Source organism: Myotis lucifugus, unplaced genomic scaffold, assembly GCF_000147115.1.
Source record: "Myotis lucifugus unplaced genomic scaffold, Myoluc2.0 scaffold_63, whole genome shotgun sequence".
Classification (NCBI taxonomy): Eukaryota; Metazoa; Chordata; class Mammalia; order Chiroptera; family Vespertilionidae; genus Myotis; species Myotis lucifugus.
The window spans coordinates 5,679,430-5,707,418 of record NW_005871111.1 but is presented as its reverse complement, the minus strand read 5'-3'; the positions used below and the strand labels follow the sequence as shown (position 1 = coordinate 5,707,418).

Sequence of the window (27,989 nt, the reverse complement as noted above, 5' to 3'; positions counted from 1 at the left end):
TCTACAAAGTGTTTCTGCAAACAGTGCCTTTTCGAGGCTTGCCCGGGTGTCTAGCTTTTGCTGCCCTGTAAGGAGTTAACAGTAATGACAGCATCCCTCGCAAAACCGTATTTCTCACCCAGGAAAGGCGCGCAACACTCCCACGTGATGGTTGTCCTTTTAATAATTCTGCTCTCCAAGTTCACGTCCCTGCGAGTATTCTGCGTCACGTTAAACACTGTCGATTCATTGTTAGGGATACAGGAGGGCGACTCCAGCAACTGTGCAGCGAGGGACTTGACCTGAAACAGGTCGGGTCCTGTCTGGGTGAGGCCGGCGAGGCACCGCAGCAATCCCCCCCGGCCCCGGAAGTTTGCGAGTCTCCAGTGGTAAGATCTGCGAGTCACCTTGACCCTCCCGGAGAGGTGGAGAAAGTTATAACGCCTTGGGCCGGAGACTGGGGGAGTAAAACCAAAGATAGAATACTTTCGGGAGCAAAACACGCCGACACGTTTTCCTGTTTGCAGCACAGCTCGAGACTCGAGAGTTTAAGGGTGGCGAGAGCAGGTGGCAGGACTCCGCCCATCGCCGCATTTCCCCTCCCTCACCTCGCAAGCTCCACTCCCTCCCTGAAGTCCGGCCTCCCAGGCGCGCGCGAAGAGTTGTCGCGCTGTGCATTCCGGGAATTGTAGTCCCGGTGTCGGGAGCCGTCTCGGTAAAAGCGGCTCTGGCCTACATACCCCACAGTGCCCTGCGGCGCCGGCCGCTCCCGGATGTGTGCCTGGCACCGGAAGAGAAGACGGCCCCTCTCTCGGCCCGGCCATCTTGTGGGAAGAGCTGAAGCAGGCGCTCTTGGCTCGGCGCGGCCCGCTGCAATCCGTGGAGGAACGCGCCGCCGAGCCACCATCATGCCTGGGCATTTACAGGAAGGCTTCGGCTGCGTGGTCACCAACCGATTCGACCAGTTATTTGACGACGAATCGGACCCCTTCGAGGTGTTGAAGGCAGCAGAGAACAAGAAAAAAGAAGCCGGCGGGGGCGGTGTTGGGGGCCCTGGGGCTAAGAGCGCAGCTCAGGCCGCAGCCCAGACCAACTCCAATGCGGCAGGCAAACAGCTGCGTAAAGAGTCCCAGAAAGAACGCAAGAACCCGCTGCCGTCCAACGCCGGCGTGGCTGACAAGAAAGAGGAGACGCAGCCGCCCGTGGCGCTTAAGAAAGAAGGTGAGTCCGTGGTGGAAGGTGGGGAAGACCCGGCGTGAGGGAAGGAGCGGGGCAGCTCCTCGGGCTCCGAGCGTCCGCGGGAGGTTCTGCGGCCGATTTCCTCCCGTTGCCCCCACATGACCAGAGCCCGGTCCTGCGAGCGTGGTAGCCTCGAGTTCAAACCACCTCCTGCAAGGTTCCCGCCTCGGGTCCCGAGCGGAGGAGCGCGGCCCGGAGGCGAGCCGCCCTCAGCGTGCTCGGGGGGCCCGGCGGCTGTTGCCTTCCCGCCGGATCCCGCCCGCCGGCGGGTGTTGGCCTGAGGCTCCCGGGAAGCGTGGGGTCCCCGGCTCCCTCCCGCTCAGAGCTCGCTCTCTGCTGCTCTGAGGTGCGGTTGCCTGGCTTGGGCTGCTGTCCTGCCATCTTGTCCCACGACGGTGAGAAGCTGGGGGTCAGGTACTGCGGCGTGAGCTACCTGTCCTAGGTGCCCCATGCGCCTCCTTGTACCCCCCCCACCCCCCCACACACACACCCTCTCCACTATTTTAAACTTGGTAAGTGGCTGCAGCGAGTGAAGCTGTTGGGAAGGGGAGGCTTTGGGCTGCATGCGATGACGCAGACGCGGGGCTTCTGAATGGAGAGGGGCTTTTGCAGGGAGGCCTGGGGGTCGCCCTCTGGTCGCGACCCTTTCTCCGCCCCCCGCCGCCCGCGCTTCAGGTGGGGCGGCTCCGCGCCGGCCGCGTGGTGAGAGGAGCGCACGGGCTGTCACGCTCGCCCAGCGGCCGCGGGGAGCTCTCCGGTGCAGCTTTCCCTCCACACGTGCGGGAAGCGTGCTCGGCGTCTCATTGGCGGCGGCGGGAGCTGCTTCCAGGTCACGCCGGACGCTTCACCCGAGTGTCCCGAGCTTGGGTGTTGCGTTCTCACGCATTACGTGTTTGTCTTTTGTGGTGACTGGAAAGAGCAAAACAGTTGGGGGCCAGAAAAAGCAGACGGGATGCACAGCAAATAGCCAGGCTCCGGATCTTGGTTGGTTTTCTACAGTCAACGTTGAAATCTCGCTTTGCTGCCACGTGCTCCGGAAAGGAGTTGTTTCTCATTAGCTTTAAGTTGGATTCTTTAACATTCAACTAATTTTCTTTTTTAAAATTTAAACACGTGTATTATATTTTGGTTTAGGGTTTTGGTGTGTGTGTTGTGTGTGTGTGTGTGTGTGTGTGTGTGTGTGTGTTTTAACTAGAACTGTGAGGTTTTGACATAAAGAACTAAGTGGTGAATAAAACAAGAATTCCTGTACTAAAATTATGGGTCGGGGGAAGCACAAGTTGGAATATTAGAAAGCATGTGTACACCGAGTCAGCCATATATCTGTTTTGTCAACTAAGACTGACAGCAACCTGTAGCACAACTGAATAAATCGTTTAATTTCTGTGTTAAGGAACACTCGCTTGACTAGCTTGTGTAATTATTTAAACTGCTCATCTTTACCTCTTTGATCAGAATAATCCCAAGAAAGCACATGAAAAAATTGAGTCTGAATCGTAAATCTAAAATGTGCAAGGTAGGTGTGTTCACCCATTTTGAATGTTCAAAGGATGAAGCATGTTTGAAATCCCTCAGTTGTTTTGATCATAAAGCCCATCTTTGAAATGAGCTCTTACTTGGAAACTAGTATTTTAAGTTACAAAGGTTAGGGGATTGCTTCATACATTTATAATTCAGTGGTCTTCGGGAAATCTCCGATATTAGCTATCAACATTTTCCTTAGATCAGTATTTCAGAGCACTCCTAACTTTAAATTGCATAAAACATTTATAAATAAAGGGAAAATGTTGAATGAAAAAACTCATTTTGAGATCCTGCTTTCGGTTGATGTTGTGGGCATTGGGGAAGGATAGTTAGCCTGATCCTGTGTTCTGTGCTTTTGAAGAAAGGTCCTGGTATAGTGCTAGACTACCCTAGATATATATTTAATGTTCATATTATAAGAATTAGCTTTGTAGCTAGTCTTTTGTCCATTTGAAGAATTGAGAATTGACACTACAGACTATCACTGAGTATAGACCAATGTGATGTTTTTTGTTTTTAATTAAAAGCCTGGTATCTAGTGAAAATCAAGTGAGCTTGCACGTACAGCTAAATATATCAAGAGAAGCATGCATTTTTAAATGATGACTATTGGTTGAATATATTTGGTAAGTTTTTTAGATTCTGTAAGCCTAATATTGAATATTGGGTGGGGAAAAAAGCCATTGTTCATTTGGGTGTGTTTGGCTTGGATATCATTATAAAGACTGGTTCCAAGCTCCACCCCAATGCACTTTAGCTCTGATGAAATTTATTTAAGATGCCTTGGTGTAAGATCTAACAATGTGCCTACACTGAGAGTTTATGTGGAGTGGACTTTAAAATTTCATCAGAGTTTGGTACTTACTGTTTTACTCTACTTAAAAGCACCTGAACAATTGGGTGAATCTTGATTGTGTTCCACTTTCTTAGAAAGAACCAAGGTAAATCAACTTAAGATCTTGTTACAAAAACAGTTCCTTGGCTGCTGTTTGGCCTTGACAGAAATTGTGGTTTGGGAATTATGGCATACCTGAATTTTACAGACTTGAGTTTAACCATCAGTCTCCTTATTCTTAAGGCCACCAGTAATGCATATTGGTTGCTTCTTGGCATTAGATACTAACAGGGTAAATGCATTGGTAAGAACAAACCAAAAGAAATGTTCTCCATCCATAATAGTAAAATATCGAGTATTTTAGAGGTTGCATAACAGTTTTTCTGTTAGGTGTAGTGTGTATAAAACATGTAAAAACTAATAGAGGAGGTACTTTTTTCTGGTTAAATAGCTATTTCAGACTGGATATGTAATTCTAGATGCTAGTTGTTTTCCTTTCAATTTTGTAATTTCATGGGATTATCAGTCTTTTTTTTTTACGCTTGAGGTTTTTTTTTTCCCCCTCCAGATTATGTAAACTAAAAGTGTGGCCTTTACTTTTAAAAAATTTTTTTTAGGGTCCTTATCTGTTGAATGTGAATATGTATGGATTTGCTTGGTTATTTATGAATGGCTGCTGGTGTTATCTTTGGTGTATTTAAAGCCAAAATGTATCATTTGCCTAAAATTTCTTTAAATTTAGAATTTTAAAGTAAGAGACTGGCATTTTAAAAAGTGAGAGGAGAAATGGCCAGCTACCCAGGTAACTTTCAAGTCAGTTGCAGAGAATGCTTTTAGGGGGTGAAAGTGACTTGGCAAACTAGATAGAAGTTTGAAACAAGTTTATTTAAAATAGGAGTTTCTCTAAAGTACTTTGTTCCACTTTAGATATGCCCAGTGTTTGCCTTTTTCAACAGTAAGTGCTAGTTAGGGGACCTGAAGATTAACATGTTTTTTTTAAGTCTAGGCCTAAAATTTTTGAGTTGCAAAAATAATTTGCTTATGCTGGTTATTTATCATTTTAGGAATAAGACGTGTTGGAAGAAGACCTGATCAACAACTTCAGGGTGAAGGGAAAATAATTGATAGGAGACCAGAACGGCGACCACCTCGTGAAAGACGATTTGAAAAGCCACTTGAAGAAAAGGGTGAAGGAGGAGAATTTTCAGTTGATAGGCAAGATTTTTTCAAATCTCTTCATGTTTTGTCAGTTTATAGTCTCAACACAAAGCTATAAATTGGTAATAATTGCCAGGTAGCAGTGTGGCTGGTTATGTTTATCAGTTTTACAAAGAAACATCTGAATTGTTATTTCAATAGCAGTTTTTAGTGTTCAACCTTAGATCCCTTGTAGTGAAACACTTAGTTGAATTGATAGACAATTTCTTTTTCTTGCTATCCCCAGATGTTAACAGGAAAGTTCTGTTGTATTGTTTATAGCAAAGCAGATTACTCATTATGCAGGTTAGATTTGTTTATTTTAATTATTAAATGTATTGATGAATAGTAGTTTTATTAGGTTATTATGTAAAACAAATAACAATAAAAAGTATGTGCACTAATAAGTTTTAGACAATGTAAAATTAATGTTCTTGTTGTGGGAGTAGCTTCCTAGTTGTTTTTATTTCCTTTATGTGTTTAGAAATAGACTGTTTTGAATTTTCTAAAACGTGTGTTTATAACTGTTGGCTTATGAGCCAATAAATGTATTCCTGTATATTTGAGTCTTTGAATGAATTTCCCTATTCTTTTTTCTGGAAACCTGGGATGTATATAATCTTTATTTATTATAGACCGATTATTGACCGGCCTATCCGAGGCCGTGGTGGTCTTGGAAGAGGTCGAGGAGGACGTGGACGCGGAATGGGCCGAGGAGATGGATTTGACTCTCGTGGCAAACGTGAATTTGATAGGCATAGTGGAAGTGATAGATCGTAAGTCTTATATTGGTTTTTATTATATTATATTTGAGTCTACTTTTTTTAATAAAACAAACTTTGAATTTCTAGAATTAAAGAGTATTATGTTAACTCAGTTTTTTTAGTTCTTTCTCACATTACAGTGGTCTGAAGCACGAGGACAAACGTGGAGGTAGCGGATCGCACAACTGGGGAACTGTCAAAGATGAATTAACGTTGGTATTCTGATTTTTTAAAATAATTTTAATAAAATTGATCCTATACCTTACTAGAGGCTCGCCCATAACTCAAATATTATTTGTCTCTGGGACAAGAATGGAATAACTCTTACCTTATAGCTAAATATCTTGTATATCTTCCATACAAGATAACCTCTTGTTGGATATGTTTAGATTATAGTTGTATGAAGTGACCAATTTTTTCATATTTCAGTATATGTGATATCAGTTTTTCTTTTCATATGTATATATAGCTTTTTCTGAAACCCTGCATTGAAGTTGTTTGGGTATTCTTATTTCTATGTCTTTAATAGTTTGTAGCTATTGACCCTTCTGGTTATTAGAAAAATTTGATAAGCAAGTGAGGCATTATTTTAAAACTAACTTCTGTCCTGTTTCTTTTTGAGTAAAATACTATAACTTGGATCAGTACACATTTTTAAATTATTTCCTCTTAAAGGTCTACTGGAGTATACATTTAGTAGGAAAAGACACAGGGAATGTGAGGATTTTAAAATATTTTTGTATAATGAATTCTTCAGCTACATGTAAATGGACCTAGATGCCTTTCTTTTTCTTTCTTTCCTTAGAGAGTCCCCAAAATACATTCAGAAACAAATATCTTATAATTGCAGTGACTTGGAGCAACCAAATGTGACTGAGGAAACACCAGAAGGTGAAGAACATCCAGTTGCAGACACTGAAAATAAGTAAGTTGGTTTATGTATAGTAGTAATGCTCCGTCACTGAAATCAGTTTGGGTTTTTACCAAGAAAGCATATAGATTTAATTTTGTTACTTGATGGGTTTTTAACAGAAGAGACTTTCAGGGTACCCCAGTTAATCAAGTAGTGTTTATATAGAGGAGTGTTTTACACATGTATATATTGGTATATAGGGTTCTAATGATTTGAAAAATAGAAATGGTTATTTCTATTTAAAACTACCATTGCTGTCTTAAAAAATAAGGGAAGATAGTAAAACCTGCTAGCCCCAAGCACAAAAATTAACTATTGTAACCTCAAAATAGAGAATAAGATGCTATGCATTTTACCTAATTAACCTTGATAGAGATAATGGTAATAGATATATAAGTAATGGGTAATTCAAGTGATAGCTGTCCAGAGACATCAAATAGGTGAGAACTAGAATCTGAAATTGGGGGTTACTAAGAATTAGACCAAATGGTTGAAATAAGAGAAGTTGTATATAGAACTCATAGTTCAAAATACTTTGGAATCTATAACTGCAGGTTTTATTTTGAGACAGTTTAAAACTAGGAAACGTGACTTTAAAATTGTACCTCTTTGAAATTTATTTTCCATCAACATTGAATTTGGAACATAGCATTATTGACTTGCTTTAAAATATATGAAGAGAGCAAATGCCAGAATATGTTATTCACTAGATTTCTTAATCTTTTTCATTGTCTGTGTGAGAGTCTTTTTAGGTAGAAGACCTGGTTTTGAAGTTTTTATTTATTCAAGGGTGAGAGAGTTTTAAAGTTTCAAGTTATGCTGGTAGAAATAATAATAATGCCTTTCTCTAGTTTCCATCAATCAAAGCAGAAATTATATGCCAGTCATTTCTTATGGTATTGTGGTTTAAAGTCTTGAATTATAGATTACTTAGGTCTAAATCTTAACTGGGGCATATTCAAATCAATCGGAGGAGATGCTTTTCTAAACTTTGCTTTTTCTTAAGGAAGAATTGCTCTTACAGTGAACTATTACTAATGATTAGGGTATCATAGTCCATGGGTTTATTGGAATAATACATTTGCTATTATTGGAGACAGTAGAAAAAACAGATGGTGTTAAATGATGTGTTGAACTTAGATAGATAAATTCATTTATATGAAACTGTATAGAATAATTTATTTGGTAAAACAATGAAATTGTGGATGCATAAATGAGCCTTATATAATATTGAGTACTTCACAATGCTCAATACAATCGTTTTTCCTTTAATAAAGAGCCCATATTTAAATCACCGTAAGTGTGACCTGCAAAGATTATAAATGTCTACCAGAAGGAAATCATTCATTATTGATAGGGTATTGGAAGCAGATCTTTAATTCAGGACCCAGGAATGAAATTGAGGGTATTTGGTCTAAAAAAGATTATGAAGATGGTATTAAGAGCAGTCTCCAGAGTGGAGAGAATCTGAACATAGTATTGTATCTTGTGTATGGAAATACAAATTTATAAAGCAGTGCTTGGCTGACTTTGACTCCCTTATATGTAGTTTCCAGAGCGTTTGTTTTGTCTCACTTGATCCTTAACAATAATCCTTGAAGGTAGGTGTCATGGTTCCATGTGGCAAAATGTGCTGAGTTACATTACAATCTTGGCTCTGTCACAACTTAGGAGTAACTAGGACTTTTTTTTCTTAGCTTTCTCATCTGTAAACTAACAGCTGGACCTTATATCCAAATCTCATCAATTCAATGTAAACTTGAAATTTTAAGGTAGGATTAGTCAAACAGTACAGAGTAGCATAGAAGAGAGAGATATTTGAGCTCTGAGGCTAACTGGATCATCTGCTATCTTTGGAAAAAAGCAGAGCTCCCAAAATAGCAAACAACTTGTTTGGTGACAATTGGAAATTGATATTAGATTAAAATAATGGATTTCTAGGCTTTCTTTCTGCAAAAATGGAAACTCATATAATAGTTATAATCTAAGAATTACATTTAGAAATAACTAATTTACTATTAAATATTGAAACCAGTGTGTTTTGTGGAGAGTTTTATTTCTAGTGAAACCTCAGTCTCCCGCCCACACAGTTTGGTTTGAAAATTGGCATATATAGAATCTAGGATTTGTATAAACCTGCGTTTTAAAGATTTTTTTGTTTTGCAATCAGCGTTATCCTAAAATAAAGGATAGAGGAATAGTTCTTTTTATATTCTAGAATGTGAAGTGTGGTTCACAGGCATTCTAGATGATACATGAGTTATGTATTGTGGGAAATTAAAAAAAATGTTTTAGGAGAAGTTAGGCCAAATATTTTAATTATGTAACGGTACAGTTTTAAGAGAAAGTAGTGTTGTTTTACGAAATGTGTATTTTAGCCCCAGCGGGGGGGAGGCTTGGTTGGAGCATCATCCCATGCACCAAGGAGGTGTAGCGGGTTTGATTTTTGGTCAGGGCACATACCTAGGTCACAGGTTCAATCTCAATTGGGGTGTGTATGGGAGGCAACCAGTTGATGTTTCTCTTTATGTTTGGTAAAGCCAATTCCAGGTTGTATTACTGATAGATGAGCATTTAAAAGTTTATGAAGATGAATTGTACTTTTCTTACTTATCCATACTTTCACTAATACAATAAGCGTTGAATACCTGCTGTCTACGAAATTAATGTTAGCCATTGGGTTACAAAAATTATGATCCTTTCACCCTTGGATAATTTTCCCTAAAAGATTGATTTACCAAGATTTAACTTCTTACAAGTAATACAGATTTTTGTCAGCCACCTAGTAGGTATAAAACTTAAACATCTTTTCACAGGGAAAACGAAGTTGAAGAAGTAAAGGAAGAGGGTCCAAAAGAAATGACTTTGGATGAGTGGAAGGCTATTCAAAATAAGGACCGGGCAAAAGTAGAATTTAATATACGAAAACCAAACGAAGGTGCTGATGGTCAGTGGAAGAAGGGATTTGTTCTTCATAAGTCAAAGAGTGAAGAGGTAAAATTAATTTTTGTGGTATTGGAAAATTTTTAGGTGTGTCTTGACAATTCAACACATTTATAATTTTTGTTATTTATAATCTTTATAAAAAAGAAAAGCTTTGCATAGTGTCATTGGGTTAGGTAAATTGTTCAAAAAGGAAAATAAACTGCATATTTTAAGAAATTTAGTCCTTCTATTTATTGTTATATTCAATCTGGTAGTCCCCATCCCCAAAAGCTATTAGTCAATATATATCTTACAATTACTATATTTCATAAATACAGTCGGTCTTTTCAAAGTTTTAAAAATCATGCCTAAATTCAAGGACTTGTATTAGATTGAAAGGTTGGCATTTTCATGTGGCTTAACCTACAATAAAATGAGTGCCTTTATACAGTATGTAATACTTGAAACTGTCTGCCTATGCCATATTTAATGGTCAGGACTCTTCAATAAATGGTACTACCCTTCTTTATTGAGGAATGATGTAAAGACCAGAAAATTAATTTATAGGTTTCCTTTACTTACAAAACATGGAAACTAATGAGAAAGATATGTTGGTGGTTTTTACTTTGGCATCTTCTGCTTAAGCCTTGGGGCACATTCTTAGAGGAATGTCCCATTGCTACATCCTTTTAGAGCTTGTGTAAGTATGATATTTTAGTCATAAAGTTAAAATGTTATGAAGGCAACCTGTAATAAAAAGATGCAATAAGATCTTAATACATTTTAATTTCTTTAAAAAATAGTTGTGAAGCAAACTTGGAAACATTTTGAAATGAAACAGGTTGAAGAGTTTTAAATATTTTCTAGATTTAGAGGTGTTTTTTAAAAACAGTCTATAAAAATAGTATAAATGAGGACATTGTCTTTTAAGTGTCAAGTCATACAGAACAAAAGTTTAGAACATGTGGTTATTTTTTCATAGTTCTTGCAGGTACAGTTTTGTATATCTGGGTGAAACAAATAGGATTTCAGATTAAAGAACTTTGAAAATTCTTGGGGAGATTGTTGAACTAATTATTAAACTACTTAGGTTAATATGAGAAAGATTTATTGGGCACCTTTGAGACAATTATTTGTAACTGTTATGAGGTCCTGATAGAACTTTTCTCCAGAACAAGACACATACAAAATTGTGATATAATTTTATAGGTGAGTCAATAATATCCTGAATCCTCTTCATGTATTTTATAGACCAGGTTAGGTATCATAGTTTTAAGTATTATTTTCCAGTGTGCTTTTCAGAAATAATTATACAAGGTGATGTATATGATTAGATATTTTTGAAACTATAAAATGTGAAATTGGTTATGAATAACAAACCAATACATTTTCACTATTAAGACACGGTCATATGCTTTGCCAATTTATCCTACTAGTTACTCAAAGGTTAGGGATGTGTCCTCAACATTCAGATTTTATATTGTAGTAAAACCTTTTAGATTGTTTCAGTAGTATATCAACTTAGACTTTTTTTTGTTTCTGTGCTCTAGAAAATTGTAAAAGCTTCTGATTAATAGATTGATATTGCTTTGCAATAGCAAACATTTAAAAGTTAGACAGTATATATAATTGACTTTAATTTGCTAGCAATTTTTTGGACATATCTTTTAGGCTTCTTTACAAAGACTTCTATTGCCTTTAGGTTGGTCTGACAATTTGGTATTAGATGATTAAAGGGATGAAAGCATGGATACAAATATAACATTTATTTGTACTTTAAGGATAGTTATTAACAATTGTAATATATTTTTTTGTTTTTTGTGTTTTTTCCCCAGACTGGGTCATGTAGCTTATTACATAAATACAAAGGATCTGGATTTCACAAACATGACGTTTTCATTTTTAAGATGGTTCCTTTAATATGTTTAAGGCGTAGTTTTACTTGGGTGCAGTTTTTCAAGGTTCCCTTATGTAAAGTTGTGATTCACTTGAATCTATAGTTCTCTTGTTTATATGAAAGAACATATAAAAGTGTATGAACAAAAGTCTGTACACAATTTTTTAACCTGTGGTTGGAAGAATATAAAGTTTTCTTTAGAACTTATAGATTCAGTATTATCATTAATAGAAGCCTTACATGCTATCCATGTCTTTATCAGGGGTTCCTTGATGGGAATCCTAATCTGAATGCATATTTTAAATGTACTGGTAAAGATTATGATTCATTAGGTTTGAGATGAGGCCCAGTCACCTGAGTAGTTGTGATTAGATACCTCTAATTGAGACTTGCCAATATCACCTGTAATTTTTTTAAGTAATACTTTTATTGAATTCAGAGAGGGAGATAGAGATAGAAACATCAGCGATGAGAGAAAATCATTAATCGGCTGCCTCCTCTACCAGGGATCAAGCCTGCAACCTGGGCATGTGCCCTGACTGACCAGGAATGAAACCTTGACCTCCTGGTTCATAGATTGATCAACCACTAGGCCCAGAAGAAAGCTTATTCCGAAATTTGCAGCATTACTTTCCTAGTAATCATCCAGTGGCCTTTACTTAAATTTTCAGGCTCACGCTGAAGATTCGGTTATGGACCATCATTTCCGGAAGCCAGCAAATGATATCACGTCTCAGCTGGAGATCAATTTTGGAGACCTTGGCCGCCCAGGACGTGGTGGCAGGGGAGGACGAGGTGGCCGTGGGCGTGGAGGACGTCCAAACCGAGGCAGCAGGACTGACAAGGTAAGTTTTAAAGATTTATTTTGTTCTTTTAATTCAAGGACCTCTTTAAATCGTTTAAAGTCCTTTGGGGGACATATTGGAAGGAAAAAAGGTAGACCCTGGCTGGGTACTTGATTAGAATGTTGTCGTAATATGTCAAGGTTTTGGGTTCAGTCCCCAGTCAGGGCATATACAAGTATCAACCAATGAATGCATAAATAAGTAGGACAACAAGTCAGTGTTTATCTGTTTCTCCCCCTCTCCATTTGTCCCTCTTCCTCTTCTCTAAAATCAGTAAGTAAAAAAAAAAAAAAAAAAAATTTTTTTTTAAAGAAACTACATTTTTGGTTATATATTTTTTAAAGTGTTTAAATGACTGAATGGTGCTGCCAGTAGAATAAATTACCACACTTTATTGAATACTTAATTAGATGCTGGTCATGGTGCTATGCTAGGCATTTTATGTGCTATGTCATTTGATTCATGTTACTATGTTGACATCCTCATTTTACAGAAGAGGAATTCAGTACAGGGAACCAAGTTAACTCTTGGCCTTTGACAGGGTCTACCTGAAATGCTAACCTATGTCCTTTGCCTTCACTGTTTTTTTAGGTCTCAGTTTAACATAACCTTTGTGTCTTGTTTATTGTGTGAAACTCACTAGATGATGGTCTAGTGAACACCTTTTTAGTTCTTGATTATTTTTTTTTAACTAGACTTACGTAAGAGGTGGGATTCATTTTTGTCCTAATTTTTGTCATGTTCAATGCCTTGCATATAGTGTACTACACAAAACAAGTTCTTAAGAAATATTTTGATATAAGCCCTAGTAATTGATATATTTGAGCTCTGATCTGTCTGATGTCATAGTTCAAGCTTTTAATGTCTAGGTATTATTAAACTAAATTATTTGAGAAAACCTTTTAGTTAGTTCATTGTCTCTTATTGTCTATCTAGGATACAATCATGATGTCCTCCTGAATTCTGAACAACTGGTACACAAATTGGGGGACCCATTTGCTTCATTGGGTCTGCCAGTGTTTGATTATAGTGGCAATTTAAATATTACAGATTTTATGGTCACCAGTACCAGTGTAGTGATATTTTGTTTCTGTTTCTTCCCTTCATATCAGGTGTTTTTAAAGCCAATGTTATGTATGTGGACCTTTTCAATACTCTTTTGTTTTGTTATTTGTACGTTATAAATAGCATTTGGCAGTTGGGTCCCATTCTAACATTGATGAATGTGCTGCTTAAATAATTGTAATCGGTTTGCTTTCAAATTATTGCCATTATTATTTAGCAAGTGGAGAAAATACAGAAATGCTTAACAAAGTAAGAATTTCCACACATATCCCATGTGAATCCACTTGTATGAGTATTAGAAAAATAAAATAACCCAGGCTGTTATTAGGGAATTTTCCTAGATCTTGATAGAAATTTAGGGCAAGACTCATTGCAAATATTTGTGGCCCTAGTCTGATCCATAATTTTGCCTTTAAAAGGTTTGACACATTTGAGTATTTAATTAGTATTTTAACTTCAAGGTATTTTAGAGTTCTTGTCTACATGTAGACACTGGCAATTTATTTTCAAGGTTTGAGCATTATTAATTTTGGTTTGTTTCTTTTTCAGTCAAGTGCTTCTGCTCCTGATGTAGATGACCCAGAGGCATTCCCAGCTCTGGCTTAACTGGATGCCATAAGATAACCCTGGTTCCTTTGTGGACCCTACTTCTCTGAGGTTTTGCATGCTTAAGGATCCCAACCGTCTAAGAAATTAAAAAAAAAAAAAAAAAAAAGACTGTCATTCATACCATTCACACCTACAGACTGAATTTTATCTGTTTTGAAAATGAACTTCTCTCGCTACACAGAAGTAACAAATATGGTAGTCAGTTTTGTATTTAGAAATGTATTGGTAGCAGGGATGTTTTCATAATTTTCAGAGATTATGCATTACTTCATGGATATTTTGTATTGCTGCTTGCAAATATGCATTTCCAAACTTGAAATATAGGTGTGAACATGTGTACCAGTTTAAAGCTTTCACTTCATTTGTGTTTTTTAATTAAGGATTTAGATGTTCCCCCAGTTACAGACCGGTTTTAAATATTGGACATAATATCCGTTTTAGTACCTGCTTTGCATTTACACATATGGTCAACTGGGACATGTAAACTCTGATTGTCAAAATTTATGCTATGTGGAATACTAATGACTTTACGTATTTTAACTTAGTTTTAATATTTTTATTTCTGGGGAAAATCCTTTTTCACTTCTCATGATAGCTGTTATATGCTAAATCTTTATATACAGAAATATCAGACTTGAACAAATTCAAAGCACATTGGTTTATTAATCCTTGCTCCTGCATAGTTCATTAAGTTCAATTTATAATTGATTGACAATTTCAACTATATTTAAAAGTGTGTGACTTTCCCATTTCAAAAACCAAACTAGACACCTTACGGTCTAATAGAAAGTTGTTTAAACTACTTATTGTTGAAAAACACATCCTGTCAGGTGAAATAGTTTTATGGGTGTTGGGCTTTTCACCCTCCAACAGGGTGGGTATAACAAAGTTGATTTGGTTAATTCATAAACTGCTTCTGGCCACTCGATATGATTTGTTTGTGAAAGGTTCCAAATCAAAATTATATACCCATAATCAATGATCCTTTATCCCTTCCTGTTCTAAAGAAACCAAAGGGCCTGGTTAGTATGGTAAGATGTGGGAGTGTGTTACTTTTCGGAATTTGGAAAGCAGACAGCTTTACTTTCTAAGGTTGGAACAGCAGCACCACCCATGAAATATAAGCCAAAAATCTTATTGATGCCTAATTTCCTACATTGCTGTTAGTTTTGGTCTTAAGTTGATAAATGACTGTTCCACAGAAAATAATAAGTATCTTTTACCTCTTCCTATATTAGAAAAGTAGGTTAATAATGGATTCCTGAATGGGAGTGTCAACGCACTTAGTAAACATGTAGAGAATGATCAATAAACTGGTTTTCTAGGATTTTTTTAAATCTTCTGCCATATTTATTTTTAAGCAGAAAATGAATTTTATTTAGCTTTAAAAAATTTTTGTCACTCATTTTCAGTAATTTTCTACCTATGTGTAGTAATGTCCAGTTTTTAAAATATTGAAAATCTTAAAATCATAAAATGTCTGCTGTTTGCTGATTAGCTCTCCCATATACTTCCAAAAGAGATGTACAGTATAAAAGTTATTCATTTGAATTAGACTTATTAACCTAGTTACCTACTAGTTTGACATCTTATTAGGAAGGAGGTAATTGGTTTTTAATGATGAATAACTTGTGCTGATGATTTGAATCTTATGCAGAGTGTGTTCTGTACTGGTGCTAATGTCTAATATAATTTTATATTTACCAACATAACTGCTACCCAGAGGCAAGTGTTAAATTAGTCCATATGGACTCTTGATCCCTCCTAAGTTAGTGTGTTTGGACTTTTCATCTTAACTCATTTCTGGACTTGCAACCTGCTTATAAACCTCTTGATTTCTAGCAACATATAGAAAACACCTGCTATTAACACTTCACAAGTTCCACTCTGTCAGCCATTGCTGGCATTTTGTCAGTAGAGAATACACAGCAATATCTGATATGTTGCAAGCTTTCACAATAGCCTGAACTTTAAAAAGTTGGTCCATTAGTTGTATCTGATGGATGTAAATTTGCCTCCTAGTTCACTTTGTGTCAAGCTAAAACTGTGAACCTAACTTTCTTTTATTGGTGGGTAATGACTGAAAATAAAGATTTTATTTTCATGCTCACTTCTTAAAAGTCATAAAAACAATCAAATAGGAACCCACTTATCGTCATGTGTTTTCTGGCCTGTGTGTGCACCCCAAAAATAATGCTCATGTTTCATTTTTTACCTTTTGCTTAGATTTTGTTTATCTGGGAGGGATGCCTATTTTAATGAGTATTATAATTAGAAAGTTGAACTCTTACAAAATGAATTTCAAGGACTGACCTTACATTGGCATTTCTCTTAGCAATATCACATTTTGAATGCAGAGATTAGTTATACTGAGCACCACTGTTTTTTGAAGGGAGTATTAAACCAGATATAATACTCTAAAGAAATCCCTTGATACAGATCCATAAGTAATAATTGTAGCTGTTTGAATGTTTTAGTGAACTTTTATGGATGCTTTTAATTGGAAGTAATGCCAGAATTTATTTCTTAAGATAATTTCAGTTTGCATTGAAATGATTGGAATATGATTTCTTCTTTAGTTTAAATACTGTTTTGAGACCTGTGTGGAGTTATGAAAGATTTTTAAATGTGTCACTAGGTATTATACATAGTTACTTTACTCACTTTTAAAAGTGGAAGTAGGACATACATATCATCTCCAGGGTTTAAATATATTTGGGGCTTATTTTTTGGTATGGGTTTGGAGGGAGTATATTAAGTAATCATTCTGAATGTGTTATTTTTCTAGTCGCTAGTGATGATTGCACTGAAATAGAAAAAATCTTACATTCTTAGGGAGTTGCATATGAAGTCTAAATATTATATATTGGACTTCAAAAATAATCTTTAAGAGCACTAGCTTTGTGTTGAAGGAACCAACGAGTATTAAAGGTTAAAAAAAATTAAGGAGAAATGTGAAACTGCTGGAACCTGATATTATGGACATCTATCCCAACATTTAAGTAACTGGCATAACAAATCCTTGGCTCTCAGGTGCATGTAATTCTATTTTTTAAAGTAAATAGAGCGCAGGGGTCTTCAACCTGGCGCCACATTAGAATCACCTGGGATTTCTTTTAAAATCCCAGATTTTCGGGCCTCATCCTCCGGAAATTCTGTTTCTTTGTTACTAATGTGGCCCCACCCCATAACAAAGAAACAGAATTTCCGGAGGATGAGGCCCAGAAATCAGGATTTTAAAAAGATTCCCACGTGATTCTAATGTGCAGCCAAGGTTGAGAACCACTGAAATAGAGGCTGAGAAAATAGATTCTAACCCAAACATCTGTAATTATGCTGAGGTTAACATGTAAATAAGTGTTTATTGAGTCTGAACCTTATAAAAGCCAGATCTCCAAGTTAAGTGGGAAAAGCCTAGAAGTTAATTACTGTTATACTTTGCAGAGTATATCTAGTGACATTGCAGTAAAATGATCTCTAATCAAGCTTCAGACCAAATTTAACATTTGCAAAATTGTCAGGTTTTATAGTTGAGGTATAGATTAAGTGTCAGCTTTCAGAAATTTGGGTTCAATTACTTTTTGCTCGGCCTGGGTTTACCTTGGATATGTTCTCTCCATTTGAGACTCTTACTTGATTTTGAAGTCATGCAAATAGGAAGTTTATATGAGAAATGTTTGGAATAAGTGTTTCAGTCTGAGAAGAATATAGTGAAAGGTTGTGTCCTAAAGAATTAGAAGTTTAATTTCAGAAAGTAATTAGGGTATAAAGATGAATAAGGCCATCAAGATTTTGGCTACAGAAAAAAGTAATAGTATGGAAGTGTCATTTAAATAAAGTGCTATATCTAAGCCTGGAGTCTGCAAATTTTCAGCCTGTGGCTTGTTTTGAAAGGGTTAGAAACAAAACTATTCTACAAAGATGTATGAAGCCCACATAGCTTAAAACATTATCTGGCCCTTAACAGAAAACGTTTGCTGAATCCTGATCTAAGCTATCACTTCTAGGTCAGCACATATAAGAGTTCTTTTAAATAAAAGTGTCATTTTTAGCCACAAATTAAATCATCCTACCCTGTGGGAAGTTGTGAAATCAGAAGTATTTTAAAGCAATTTTTTTTGCCTCTTTTATACTCAGGATAAGGGCCAATATATCTGGTAGCCACTTAGTAAAGATGATCTTACTTTAAGAAAAGATTATGTAGTTTATAACTTAAATGTTATCCTAAAAGCTGTTAAGGAAAGTATAAATTTGCTATAAAAGTAAGCTTAATGCCATGGTTATAGTTTCATGATTCATGTTTAGTGACACTTCTTGTCACTCAGTACTGAAATCTTTCTATTGTGATTAATTTTTCCATGAGATGAGAATTCTGAATGGGTAAGAAATGTCTGTTAACTTCATAGATTGAGCTAGGACAAGAATGAATGACTTCTGAGGATTACTTTATTAGGATATTCATTTGGGCAGAGTTTAGATTTTGTGCCATTGATGACTTCTGTACTGAATAACTGGGAGTCAGTTGTTCACTTCTAAACGGAAGGAAAGAAAAGGTGAGAAATGGCCTATACAAGCTAGAAAATAATTTACCAAATTGTTAGTTTGAGGTATTATGCAGGTACTTAGTGCTTTAAATCAGTAACCTTTGTCCCTTTTGCTGCCCATTTGGGGGAGAGGAGCAGTTCCCGGTGCATTGTATGTTTATTCTAAGCCTTGTGCATTCAAGACAAGATACCTGGTGATAACGTTTATGAGAATTCTGATTATGGATTTTTTAAACCTATTTAGATAATGGATTCATATCAGGTAATGAGAATTGCTCTGAATAGAGCTTGCTGTGGTTTTGATTACTTATAATAGCTGCATTACTGGTATGGAAATGTGAACAGTGAAGGGTTAATATTCAGGATTATGATACCTGTTATTTGGTGAACTGAGTAGGGAAAATGGGAAATAGCTTATCTTTAGGCATTATTGTTTAGATCACCTAATCGTAGTTATAGCTGATTTAACAGACTTTAGGAACTTTAAAAGACCTCTAATTGGAAGAAATAGCATTTTTATCTACCTAGAATGATGGTTCTGTATAAAGTGATCCAGCTGAGCTTGGTTCTTGACTACCTAGAATTTTGTCAAATTGCATTAAATTTTTTTATTAGCTAAATGTCAGGAACTTGGGGAACTTTGCATGTTGGAATTGCTTGTTTCACGCCTTGGGTATAATAATCCATGGTGAAATGTTGCTTTGTTTGGCAACCACACTGACAATAATAGGCCAGCACATTTAGACATTTTGTGCTTAGACTGCCAGGGGCTGTTTTGGAAATTGATGACTTAAACACATCAGAGAAGTTGGTAGATTCCCCCCTACCCCTTCCAATTTTATGCCTGAAAATGTTTAGGATTTAATAATTAATGAATTGAACTAAACACCGGCAGATAGCTTTTCAAAGATAGTTGGTTTGTCTTCTCCCTGGAAATTCTGAATTTCCAATGAAGCTTCCACTGTTTTTTTCCTCAGTAAAAAAGGAAGAACCTTTCCTACAAACTACAAATAATTTGGTTTTGACTTGGTCTTGTGTATACAAACCTTACATGTACAAGGCTTCACTTAGGTGCTATAGTTTAGGAGTTTCTGAGGAGTGCTTGGGAAGACTGGATTGGCTAAAGCTACTTTTAAGACATGTTCATTGGTCACTAGCATAGAAAAATCACATACTTAGCAGGTATAGTGTGTACTACAGACCACTATATTTTGTTCACTACAGTATTCTTTGAAGATTGAGTGGCACTTTGTCACTGTTTCTCAACAAAATCCAGTATATCAGTTTTTAACAATTGGACTGACCTCCCTGCCTTTTGCCAAAAGGTAGAATTGGAAGTCATGCTGACTGAAGCAGAAGTGGTTTGGATACTGTGTAATGAATGCTAAGTGAAAGTACTTGGCATATGAGAAAGAAATTCTCTTCAGGAAAAATTGGTAATGTTTATTAAGAACCAAAAAAAATCCCCAAACCTGTACTGTTGAGGAACATAACTAGCACCTCCAGATTATAGGAGAGCATTAATGTGCACCCCCCTTTTTTTCCAAGATCATCACTTTTGCTACTAAGTTATTACACTTTAAAGTGGGTGTTTTAAAAAACCAACTCAATTGCAATGAAAGCTACCCTGTCATAGGAGAGGGTAAACTAAAGGAAGTGTATATAGGAATGCAAAGGAATCTTGTGGTGCTGTAGCACAAGTATGAGAAGAAGAACCGCAGGAGAGAAGATTTTATTTTCTACAGTGCTAAGAAAAGAAGGCAAATGGTCTTTTACTCCCTTTGTGATGGAATAAAGTGAGATTTTTGTTTTAAATGAAATTCTGCAGTGTCCTGTTTTCACCTTGAGGGATTTTTTGACTGGTGAAGGCTGGGTATGGGGCCTTTTGGACTTGGTACAGCACAAGAAACTATCCTCGGGTTAACACAGGCCACATTCTCACCTACTCTGCAGGGAGATGTATAAGCCATTTTAGCAAGTGAATTGTGATTTTCTTTAGTAAAGGAACAAATCTTTTTTAATGTTTTTGCAGCTTTTGAATATAGTGGAAATTTCTTGTTTGTGGGTGGGCCTGCCTGTCCAGTGATAATTTAGGGCCTTTCAGTATAGCTTATTCTCTGTGAGAATCTTATAACAGCCTTTACAGTATTTCCTTGGCTCCTATTACCTATAGGTAGTAAAATGTCTGAAATTGGCAAGGAAGGAAAAGCTATTTTGAATCTGCCTACAGTCTCTTGCCTAGACAAGGCCAGGGTTTTATGGAATACCTTGAAGTTGTGGAATTTGAAAAGTGGCCCCAATTGACTTAAAGGGACCCCATTGTAGCACATAATGCGTTTGTATATTTCTTAGAGATGTTACTGAAATTTCAGCAGAACCTACTTAACCACTTGTAAGTAAATGACCACTAACAACATGTGCAGCCAGTTACCATAGCGTAAAGGACAGGCATTTATGTTTTAATAATACCAGCAACAAAAATTGAGTTATGTAGTCCTAATTCCTTTTTGCTTAGGAAATAATAGCCTTCGTGTTGGGAAAAAAGCAGTAGGCAAATCAGTGGGGTTATAGCTATTATAACTAAAGAGCACAATTTCTCTAGTTACTTTTCTATTTAAAAGGCTTAATGATATTTATAGCTTGAAATTTCCATTTATAATTTTCTTAATATAAATGGATTTTCTTGGGAGTGTTCTCTCCTTTCTTTGCCTACCTGTGCCTTGTAGGATTTAGATTAGCTGGGTAGATAAATTAACAAATTCAGTAGTACCAGATTTGTCAACTTAAAAATTTACCTGTGTGGTTTTGTTTTTAAGGTAGATTTCTTAGGAACCAAGAGTGGTCTAGGACTTTAGAAGTATGGAAATGCCAGGTTTTGGTTATTTAGTAAAACAGCTCCAAAGATGGCATCCCAATTGATGTAAGTTTGTAGAGCAGTCATTTGCATAGCTGAAAGTTATGCCCTGAAACTAGACTGTCCTGTATTAGGTACTAGTGTGACTTTCGCTAATTGTATTTCAGTTTCTTTTTCTGTATAGTGGTCTGCCTTAAACCAGCCATGGTGAGAACTGGGTTACATATTTAAAAACAGCATGTACTGAATATGATCCCCTCTATCCATGGTTCCAGATCCACAGATTCAACTGAGGATTAAAAGTATTCAAAAAAATACATTGTTGCTGACATTGTACAAGGGATTTGAGCATTCAACAATGTTGGTATCTGAGCAGGGGTGGTCCTGAACCAAACCACGGAGGATACCAAGGAACGAATATACTGTGTTATATGTTGAGTGGGAATTTGGCAATATTTGGCTTGTTATATAAACTTTGTATTTCAAAGATGCATTGCTTCAGTTATTACCTTAACATCCCCAATCCCCACTCTCACCTAGGGTGTCATAATGAATTTTCTACCAACTGACAGGCGAGGTAAAGGTCAGTGAAGGTGTCGGGTGGAGGATGAAAGAGAGATGGATCATAAAGTGGTTGGTAGTGTCTCGACCCCTTGTGTCAGGTCTTTGGGGGGGAAGATTAGTTATATTTAGTTGACTATCCAATTACCAGAGTAAGGAGTATTTAATGAAAAGAATGCAGAAGTGTAATTTAAAAACCTATGGCTAGAAACCACTATTACCATTTTTGTGTATATTTCAAAAACTTTTGCATTGATTTATAAAGATGATGTGATCCTTCTGTTCATTTTTTTGCAGCTGACCATTTCTATGTCAAATATTGTTACACTTTTTGAAAGATTGCATAGTATGCTTTTCAATTCTAAGATCCATTCCAATTTCAGAGGGTTAGGGGCTCGTGCACCATAGAAATTGAGGCATTTTAGTTTAGTTAGCATTTTTCTTATTCAGAGCATAATGAAATAGGGGTAATGGATTTGTATAGATGATTTAGCCAAGTTCCTACTAACAGGCCCTTCTGGTTTAATCAATGCTGTGATAAGTCTTATTCAATTTGTTATTGATAAAATCTGTTCTTTAGATTACATTTGTAGGAGTGGAGTTGTGTATTCAAATTTTAAAAAATATTGCCCAGCCTGGCCTTTGTGTCTGGTTAAACATCGACCGATAAACCAGGAGGTCAGGGCACATGCCTGGGTTGCAGGCTCAATCCCCAGTAGGCGGTGTGCAAGAAGCAGCCAATCGATTTTCATCGATATTTTTCTCCCCTCTCCCTGTCTGAAATGAATAAAAGCATTAAAAAAAATACTGCCCAGCCTCCAGAAAGAAGCTAGCTAGCATACCTGGTTACAAACACCCAGTTTCTGGTTATTCCTTACATCTTGCTAATTTGGTAAGTGAAAAGTGGTGTTCAATTTTAATTTATTTGATTGCAGGTAATTGTTTTCTTAATGCTTGTTGAGCATTTAATGTTTCCTGTTTCTTAATCTATTTTCTTTGAAGTATTGGCTTTTTTCAAAATGATCTGTAAGAATGTTATTTTTGGCACATGTTGCAAATATTTTTTTTATCTAACTTGGTGTGTGGGGATTTTGCAAATTTTTAATTGGAAATTTATTCCAGAATAGGCTGATGTAAAGATATGACTTGTTTCTTTAGTTGTCCATTAGCCAATTGATTGAATTATCTTTTTTAGGGGGGGCAGGGCCAGAGAAGAGACCTTGCTGATCTTTTATTCTAGAGCAGGGGTGAGGAACCTTTTTTCTGCCAAGGGCTATATGGATATTTATAACATCGTTTGGAGGCCAAGCAAAGTTATCAACTTAAAGATTGGCCTGCTATATTCGGTCAAACATTTAATTAACTTACCCTTAATGCCTGGTAGGGCCAGACCAAATGATTTCCTGGGCCTTATACAGCCCATGGGGCTGGACATTCCCCACTCCTGTTCTAGAGAGTAGTTTGAGGATTCACCTATCATAAAGCTTGGGTAATGTGAACATCCATGAGTCCTGCAATTAGAGAAAAGCAGGGCTCCTACACGACAAGTGTGTCATGTGAAGGAAGAAGTTTCAGAAAAACCAAGAATCAAACGGATTCACTGGAATAGAATGCCTAGCTTGGCATCTTTTCACTGGCCTCGGGCATTGGCAAGTTGCAGCTGTAGGCTATTAATGGAAACTGGGAAATTGGGACAGGGTGGAAGGGGAAAGACAGTAAAAGAAAAGAACTAGATAGCACTAGTTTGTTTAAGACAAGCCCAGGAAATAGGATCTCTGCCTCCTAGGAAAGGCCCCTTTCAAGGAACAATTCAAAGAGTTGGATTTCTGCACAAGGATTAGTGGTGGAGAGTCCCATGTATCCAGTACATGTGAACTTGGACTTTATAATATTTCAGTCAGAGAGAGAAAACAAAGAAATGTAATGTGTTTGAATAGAGCAGAAATTCCTGGATTGGCTTTGGATGTATATTGGGAGTGAGGATTTAAATCATTGCTGATTTTCTTGAGGAATGAAACTGGTTGTATGGATCTTGGTGAGCTCTACCTAGTCCTGGTAAATTAAGCCACCTGACTTGGGATTTTGTGTGGACAGAAAAGGGGTGTGTGAAACTACTTAGTGCAAGGACAGAACAGGGTTACCCATCCTCTGTCATTCATGGGAAGAGGACATTTTCCCTGGTAATGTGAGCAGCCAATGTCTTCCTCAGATATGTTTTTAAATTCTGCTACACGTGTAACAGCAGTACTGCCAGTGGACAGCAAGGCAGAAGGGGGCGTTGGGGATCAACAAATGCAAACTCAGTTGTCCCAATAAAGAGGAAGCACACACAGCTAGACTGGCTGCTGGGACAGAAGGAACACAATGAAAGTGTGGCCGGTGACATCTCTTACTTTTTATTGATAGCCTATCATGTACCTGGTATGGTGCTGGAGAAGACTGCATGGTTCCCACCTTCAAGTTATTTACAGTCCAGAGGAAGTAGACTGTATAGGCATCATGCTAGGGGCGCACTGAGGAGGCCTCTGCATCCTTAGAAGGAGAAGCCTTTAGGAGTCTGAGAAGTCTCCCTGTTTAATATTTATTTTTACTTTTTTAGGAAAACAAATGACTGCATTATCCCCTGGGGTTTTAAGGGAACAGAAAGGATGGGGGGCAGGGGCGGGCAGGGGGGATGAAGGTGTAAGGAAAACTGGGAGCAAGTTTCTATTTTTGGGACCAAGTGGAGAAGGGCAGAGTGACAAGATGGAAAGGTAATCAAAAGAAGATCAAGGATTGTAAAACAAGTATTGCAAGAAAGAAAAGTTGGCTTCCATTGCCAAGAGGTGATAGGTTGGCCACCTTCTAAGGAGGTATCCTTGTCTTGGCCCATTGCAGACAAATGAGGCACCACATCCTGGGTGCAAGCAAGCCAATTATGGAGCTGCTGAGATGCAAGGGACTACACACAGCGGCTAAAGAGAGTTGAACAGAGATGTAAGGAAGGAAAAGCCTGGGAGAAAATATGTTAAGTCTGGAATGGCAAGAGCATGGGTGACGAGTTAGACATGTCTAACAACATGAACAAACAGAGCAATGTTTGTTACTTCAATTGCTGAAGCTCTGAGGGACACATGCCTCAGTTCCAGTAGGTGGGATGGGGGTAGGAGGTAGGTCCCAAGCTTGACAGAGATTTAAGAGAAAAAAGTCTTGGACCTAAAAGTTACTATCAGCAATTGGACCACCAGCTTAACAGAAATGCCTACAGTGACTGCATAGAGGCAGTGATGGGCAAGGGGAGGTGACAGGCCAGGGCCACAGATCGTAACAGTAAAGTATGGGTCATGTTCCAATTTGTGCTGAGGAAAAGAACTCTGAGGACCAGTGCAGTTTTCCCCAAGAAGGAAAGCAGGAAAGATGACAGGAGTGTGGCAGCCCACTCCCTTTCAAGACACCTGATGTTAGAGGGGAGGCCGCTTGCTCAGGGCGCTAAGGTGGGTCCACCATCAGGCTGCTCTGGATTCACTGCATGATGAAGGCAAAACAAACCTAACCAGCGAAGCTAGGGGGGGAAAATGCATTCTTAGGCCTCCACAAAAAAGGACAGTCAGAACCATCTTGGAAATCCTTTTATATTGGTGTTTATCAGGGTCTTTTATGTCAATTGCAAAACTAGGCTGAGGCTCCCCCTGTAATTCTCACCAATGTGTCCATTATCTGTAGTTGTGCTGAATACAGTAGCCATTAGCCATGTGTGACATAATTACAATCAAAATTCAGTTCTTCAGTCATATTTGCCACATCCCAAAGAGTCAACAGCCAGTACTGAACAGTGCAGATAGGCCGGTGAGACATAAGACCTGGTATGTAGTAGCTGCTTTATAAACAGTTGTGTGAACAGTCCTCAGGACTATATGCTATTGCCAGTAAGAGCTTTGGTTTCCACTCTGCAGCAAAGCCAAGGAAGTTGTGGGAACTTAGTCTGGAGTCTGTAAGTCCACAATGTAATATCAAGCCTCTAGAGAAGGCAAGGTGGAAGTATCTGGGTTGCAGCCAACTTAGTTCCTGAGATCACCCTGAGCTGGCTTGACTGCCCTCTAGCTGCAACCAGACCTAATGGTAGCACCAGAGGTGATGACAGCGAGCAGAGGGCTGGCTCGATGGGCCTGCTGCGCTGGTTGGGAGCACTTCAACTTTCCAAGTTTCAATCTTCACTCAAAGCATGAGGGAACCGCACCCCATCTTTAACCGATCCAAAGTCAGCTTCTCACCACAGGAGAAGGGGAGTGGTTGCAGGGTACTTGAGGGGAACACAGAAAGGGAGATGTGCTGAGGCTCCAGTTCTTCCGGGGGCTCAGTTCCAGGAGCCTCGTGTGCAGGGAGGTAATCTATATTGGAGGGTAAGTAGCCCTCCTGGGTGGGAAGGTAGTCCCCTGGGAGGACCCGCGAGGGGCTTGCTGGGTTTCCTGGCTTTGAGTTGGGGCTCCTGCCCCCCAGCACCTTGTACAGATCCACCAGCTGCCCTGTCTCCGCCGTGAGAGCTCTTGGAGGTGGTAATCTCGAGGCACTGTACCCTGTTTCCTCAGAGGTATAGTGACCTTGGTCTCCTTTTCCCTTCTCTGGCCAGTTGGCATGAAGGAGCTGTCTGAAGACTGGGGTCACTTGATGCAAGACTTCGCTGATGACCAGGGGCTCGGGTTCTTTCGGAGCGGGCCCGTCTGTCAGGAGCCTGTCCACGGGCAGCTGCACCTCCTGAGATGGGAGGAAGAAACTCAGGGCTATGCTAAGTGAGTAGCCTGGACAACTGACTTCTCCAGGTTCCAAAAGGCCTCGGCCAGCAATACCTAGTCAGCTCAAGGTGGACACCGGGCCCTTTGCGAGGTAAGAGAGCAGTTCACGTTGTCAGGGAGGAAGACAGCAGGAGTCCTGGGGTCCTCTCCACCCCCAGCCAATGAGTGATTCACCGCCCTGCTCCACCTTCAACCAGACTGTTTCTGGTGAGTCAAACTGTACTCGCTGCTTTTCCTCTGGGATAGAGGCACACTGCGTGCAAAGGAAAGGCTGAGCTTGCCTCTGTCTGGGGGCGGAGGCAGGGAAGACTATAAAAGGGTCAGACCAGAACTGAATCTTGAGAAGCAGAGTATTTTTTCAGATAGGTTGTGAGCAAGAGGACTGGTCTATTCTGGAACCTGCTAGTTGTTATGACAGGCAAACAGGCTTCAGAATTAGGAGGAGGTCCCATGGAGGGCTTTTAAGGGATGCTAAGGAGTTTGGGTTTTGATACAACTTCTGAAAGGTTTTAGGTAATATCTTTATCAGTTCTACTCTAATGAATGACCCTTCTAGAATAACTTTTGGAAGAAATTTTCATTCTTTTTCCCCCTGTAACTAACTTTCTCTTGCTTACCTTCTCAACAGCACATTGGTTACCAACTCTTCAATGTCGTACCTCTCCTTTCCAAACTTGCTGCTGATCCCTGATTCCAAGTCCCAGCACTTTATTAGCATTTATTGTAAGGGGCTTCATTGGGCTCTCCTTGCATCCTGGAAACCACCTTCACGCTGACTGATCAAGCAAAGCTCCGGAGCCTTTCAGGGCTTGGACTTCCATATGCAGTAAAGCTCCCAGCCCTGACCTTATCCATCAGATTCCTTCCTCCACTTCCCCATGTTTTTGTTCAGAAATTATTTCAGGCACACCATCCTAGTCTTATTAAACACAGTTTTTTTTTCTCTCTCTCTATGCCACACTTTTGCTTCCACTGCCAGCCTCTAACGGCTTCTGTTTATGGTACCATCCCCTGCTTGACACCTTCCTCTTTCTGTTTTTCTTTTTTCAAATGTTTTTATTGATTTCAGAGAGGAAGGGAGAGGGAGAGAGGGATGGAAACATCAATGATGAGAGAGAATCCTTGATCAGCTGCCTCCTGCACACCCCCGACCAGGGATCGAGACTGCAACCAGGAAACGAACCGTGACCGGCTGGTTCATAGGTTGATGCTCAACCACTGAACCACACCAGCCAGGTACCTTCCCCTTTCTTGAAGCCCCTAATGACTGCTGCCTCCACTGAATTACAGTAGGGAAGCAACCTCCTGTTAGGTTATTGGCACAGGGTGCTTTATAATGTCACTTTTTAGAAACATGTCTAAGCATGTCAAAGCCATCTGTAAACAGGGACCATGTCTTAAGGGAGGCTTAAGATGATAAAAGATAGCCTTGGGACAGGGCAAACCCTCAGGACTAGTCCCAAGTCTTG

At 38.7% G+C, this 27,989-nt stretch overlaps 1 protein-coding gene and 1 pseudogene across 4 annotated transcripts; one reads left to right on the top strand and one right to left on the bottom strand.

The window, feature by feature from the left end:
• The first annotated feature begins 770 nt into the window (after positions 1-770).
• Positions 771-14,332, top strand: SERBP1 (SERPINE1 mRNA binding protein 1). 4 transcript variants are annotated; one of them, XM_006089815.3, is made up of 8 exons: positions 771-1,200; positions 4,642-4,792; positions 5,410-5,550; positions 5,679-5,750; positions 6,344-6,463; positions 9,268-9,445; positions 11,945-12,118; positions 13,733-14,332. In XM_006089815.3, the coding sequence occupies exons 1-8, from the start codon at positions 888-890 to the stop codon at positions 13,787-13,789; spliced, it is 1,206 nt and encodes a 401-aa protein (XP_006089877.2). In that variant the 5' UTR covers positions 771-887; the 3' UTR covers positions 13,790-14,332. The 4 variants fall into 4 exon arrangements, with proteins under 4 accessions (XP_006089877.2, XP_006089879.2, XP_006089878.2 ...); XM_006089817.3 differs by having other exon boundaries at positions 772-1,200; positions 6,389-6,463; XM_006089816.3 differs by having other exon boundaries at positions 772-1,200; positions 5,661-5,750; positions 6,389-6,463.
• Positions 14,333-25,255: 10,923 nt separating this feature from the next.
• Positions 25,256-27,238, bottom strand: LOC111826259 (annotated as a pseudogene).
• Between the last annotated feature and the right edge of the window lie 751 nt (positions 27,239-27,989).

Bases quoted from the DNA above. Each gene is read 5' to 3' on its own strand.
- SERBP1 (XM_006089814.3), top strand. From the start codon at position 888: ATGCCTGGGCATTTACAGGAAGGCTTCGGCTGCGTGGTCACCAACCGA. The intron at 6,464-9,267 runs GTAAGTTGGTTT...ATCTTTTCACAG, and splicing joins GTTGCAGACACTGAAAATAA to GGAAAACGAAGTTGAAGAAG. The intron at 12,119-13,732 runs GTAAGTTTTAAA...TTTCTTTTTCAG, and splicing joins GAGGCAGCAGGACTGACAAG to TCAAGTGCTTCTGCTCCTGA.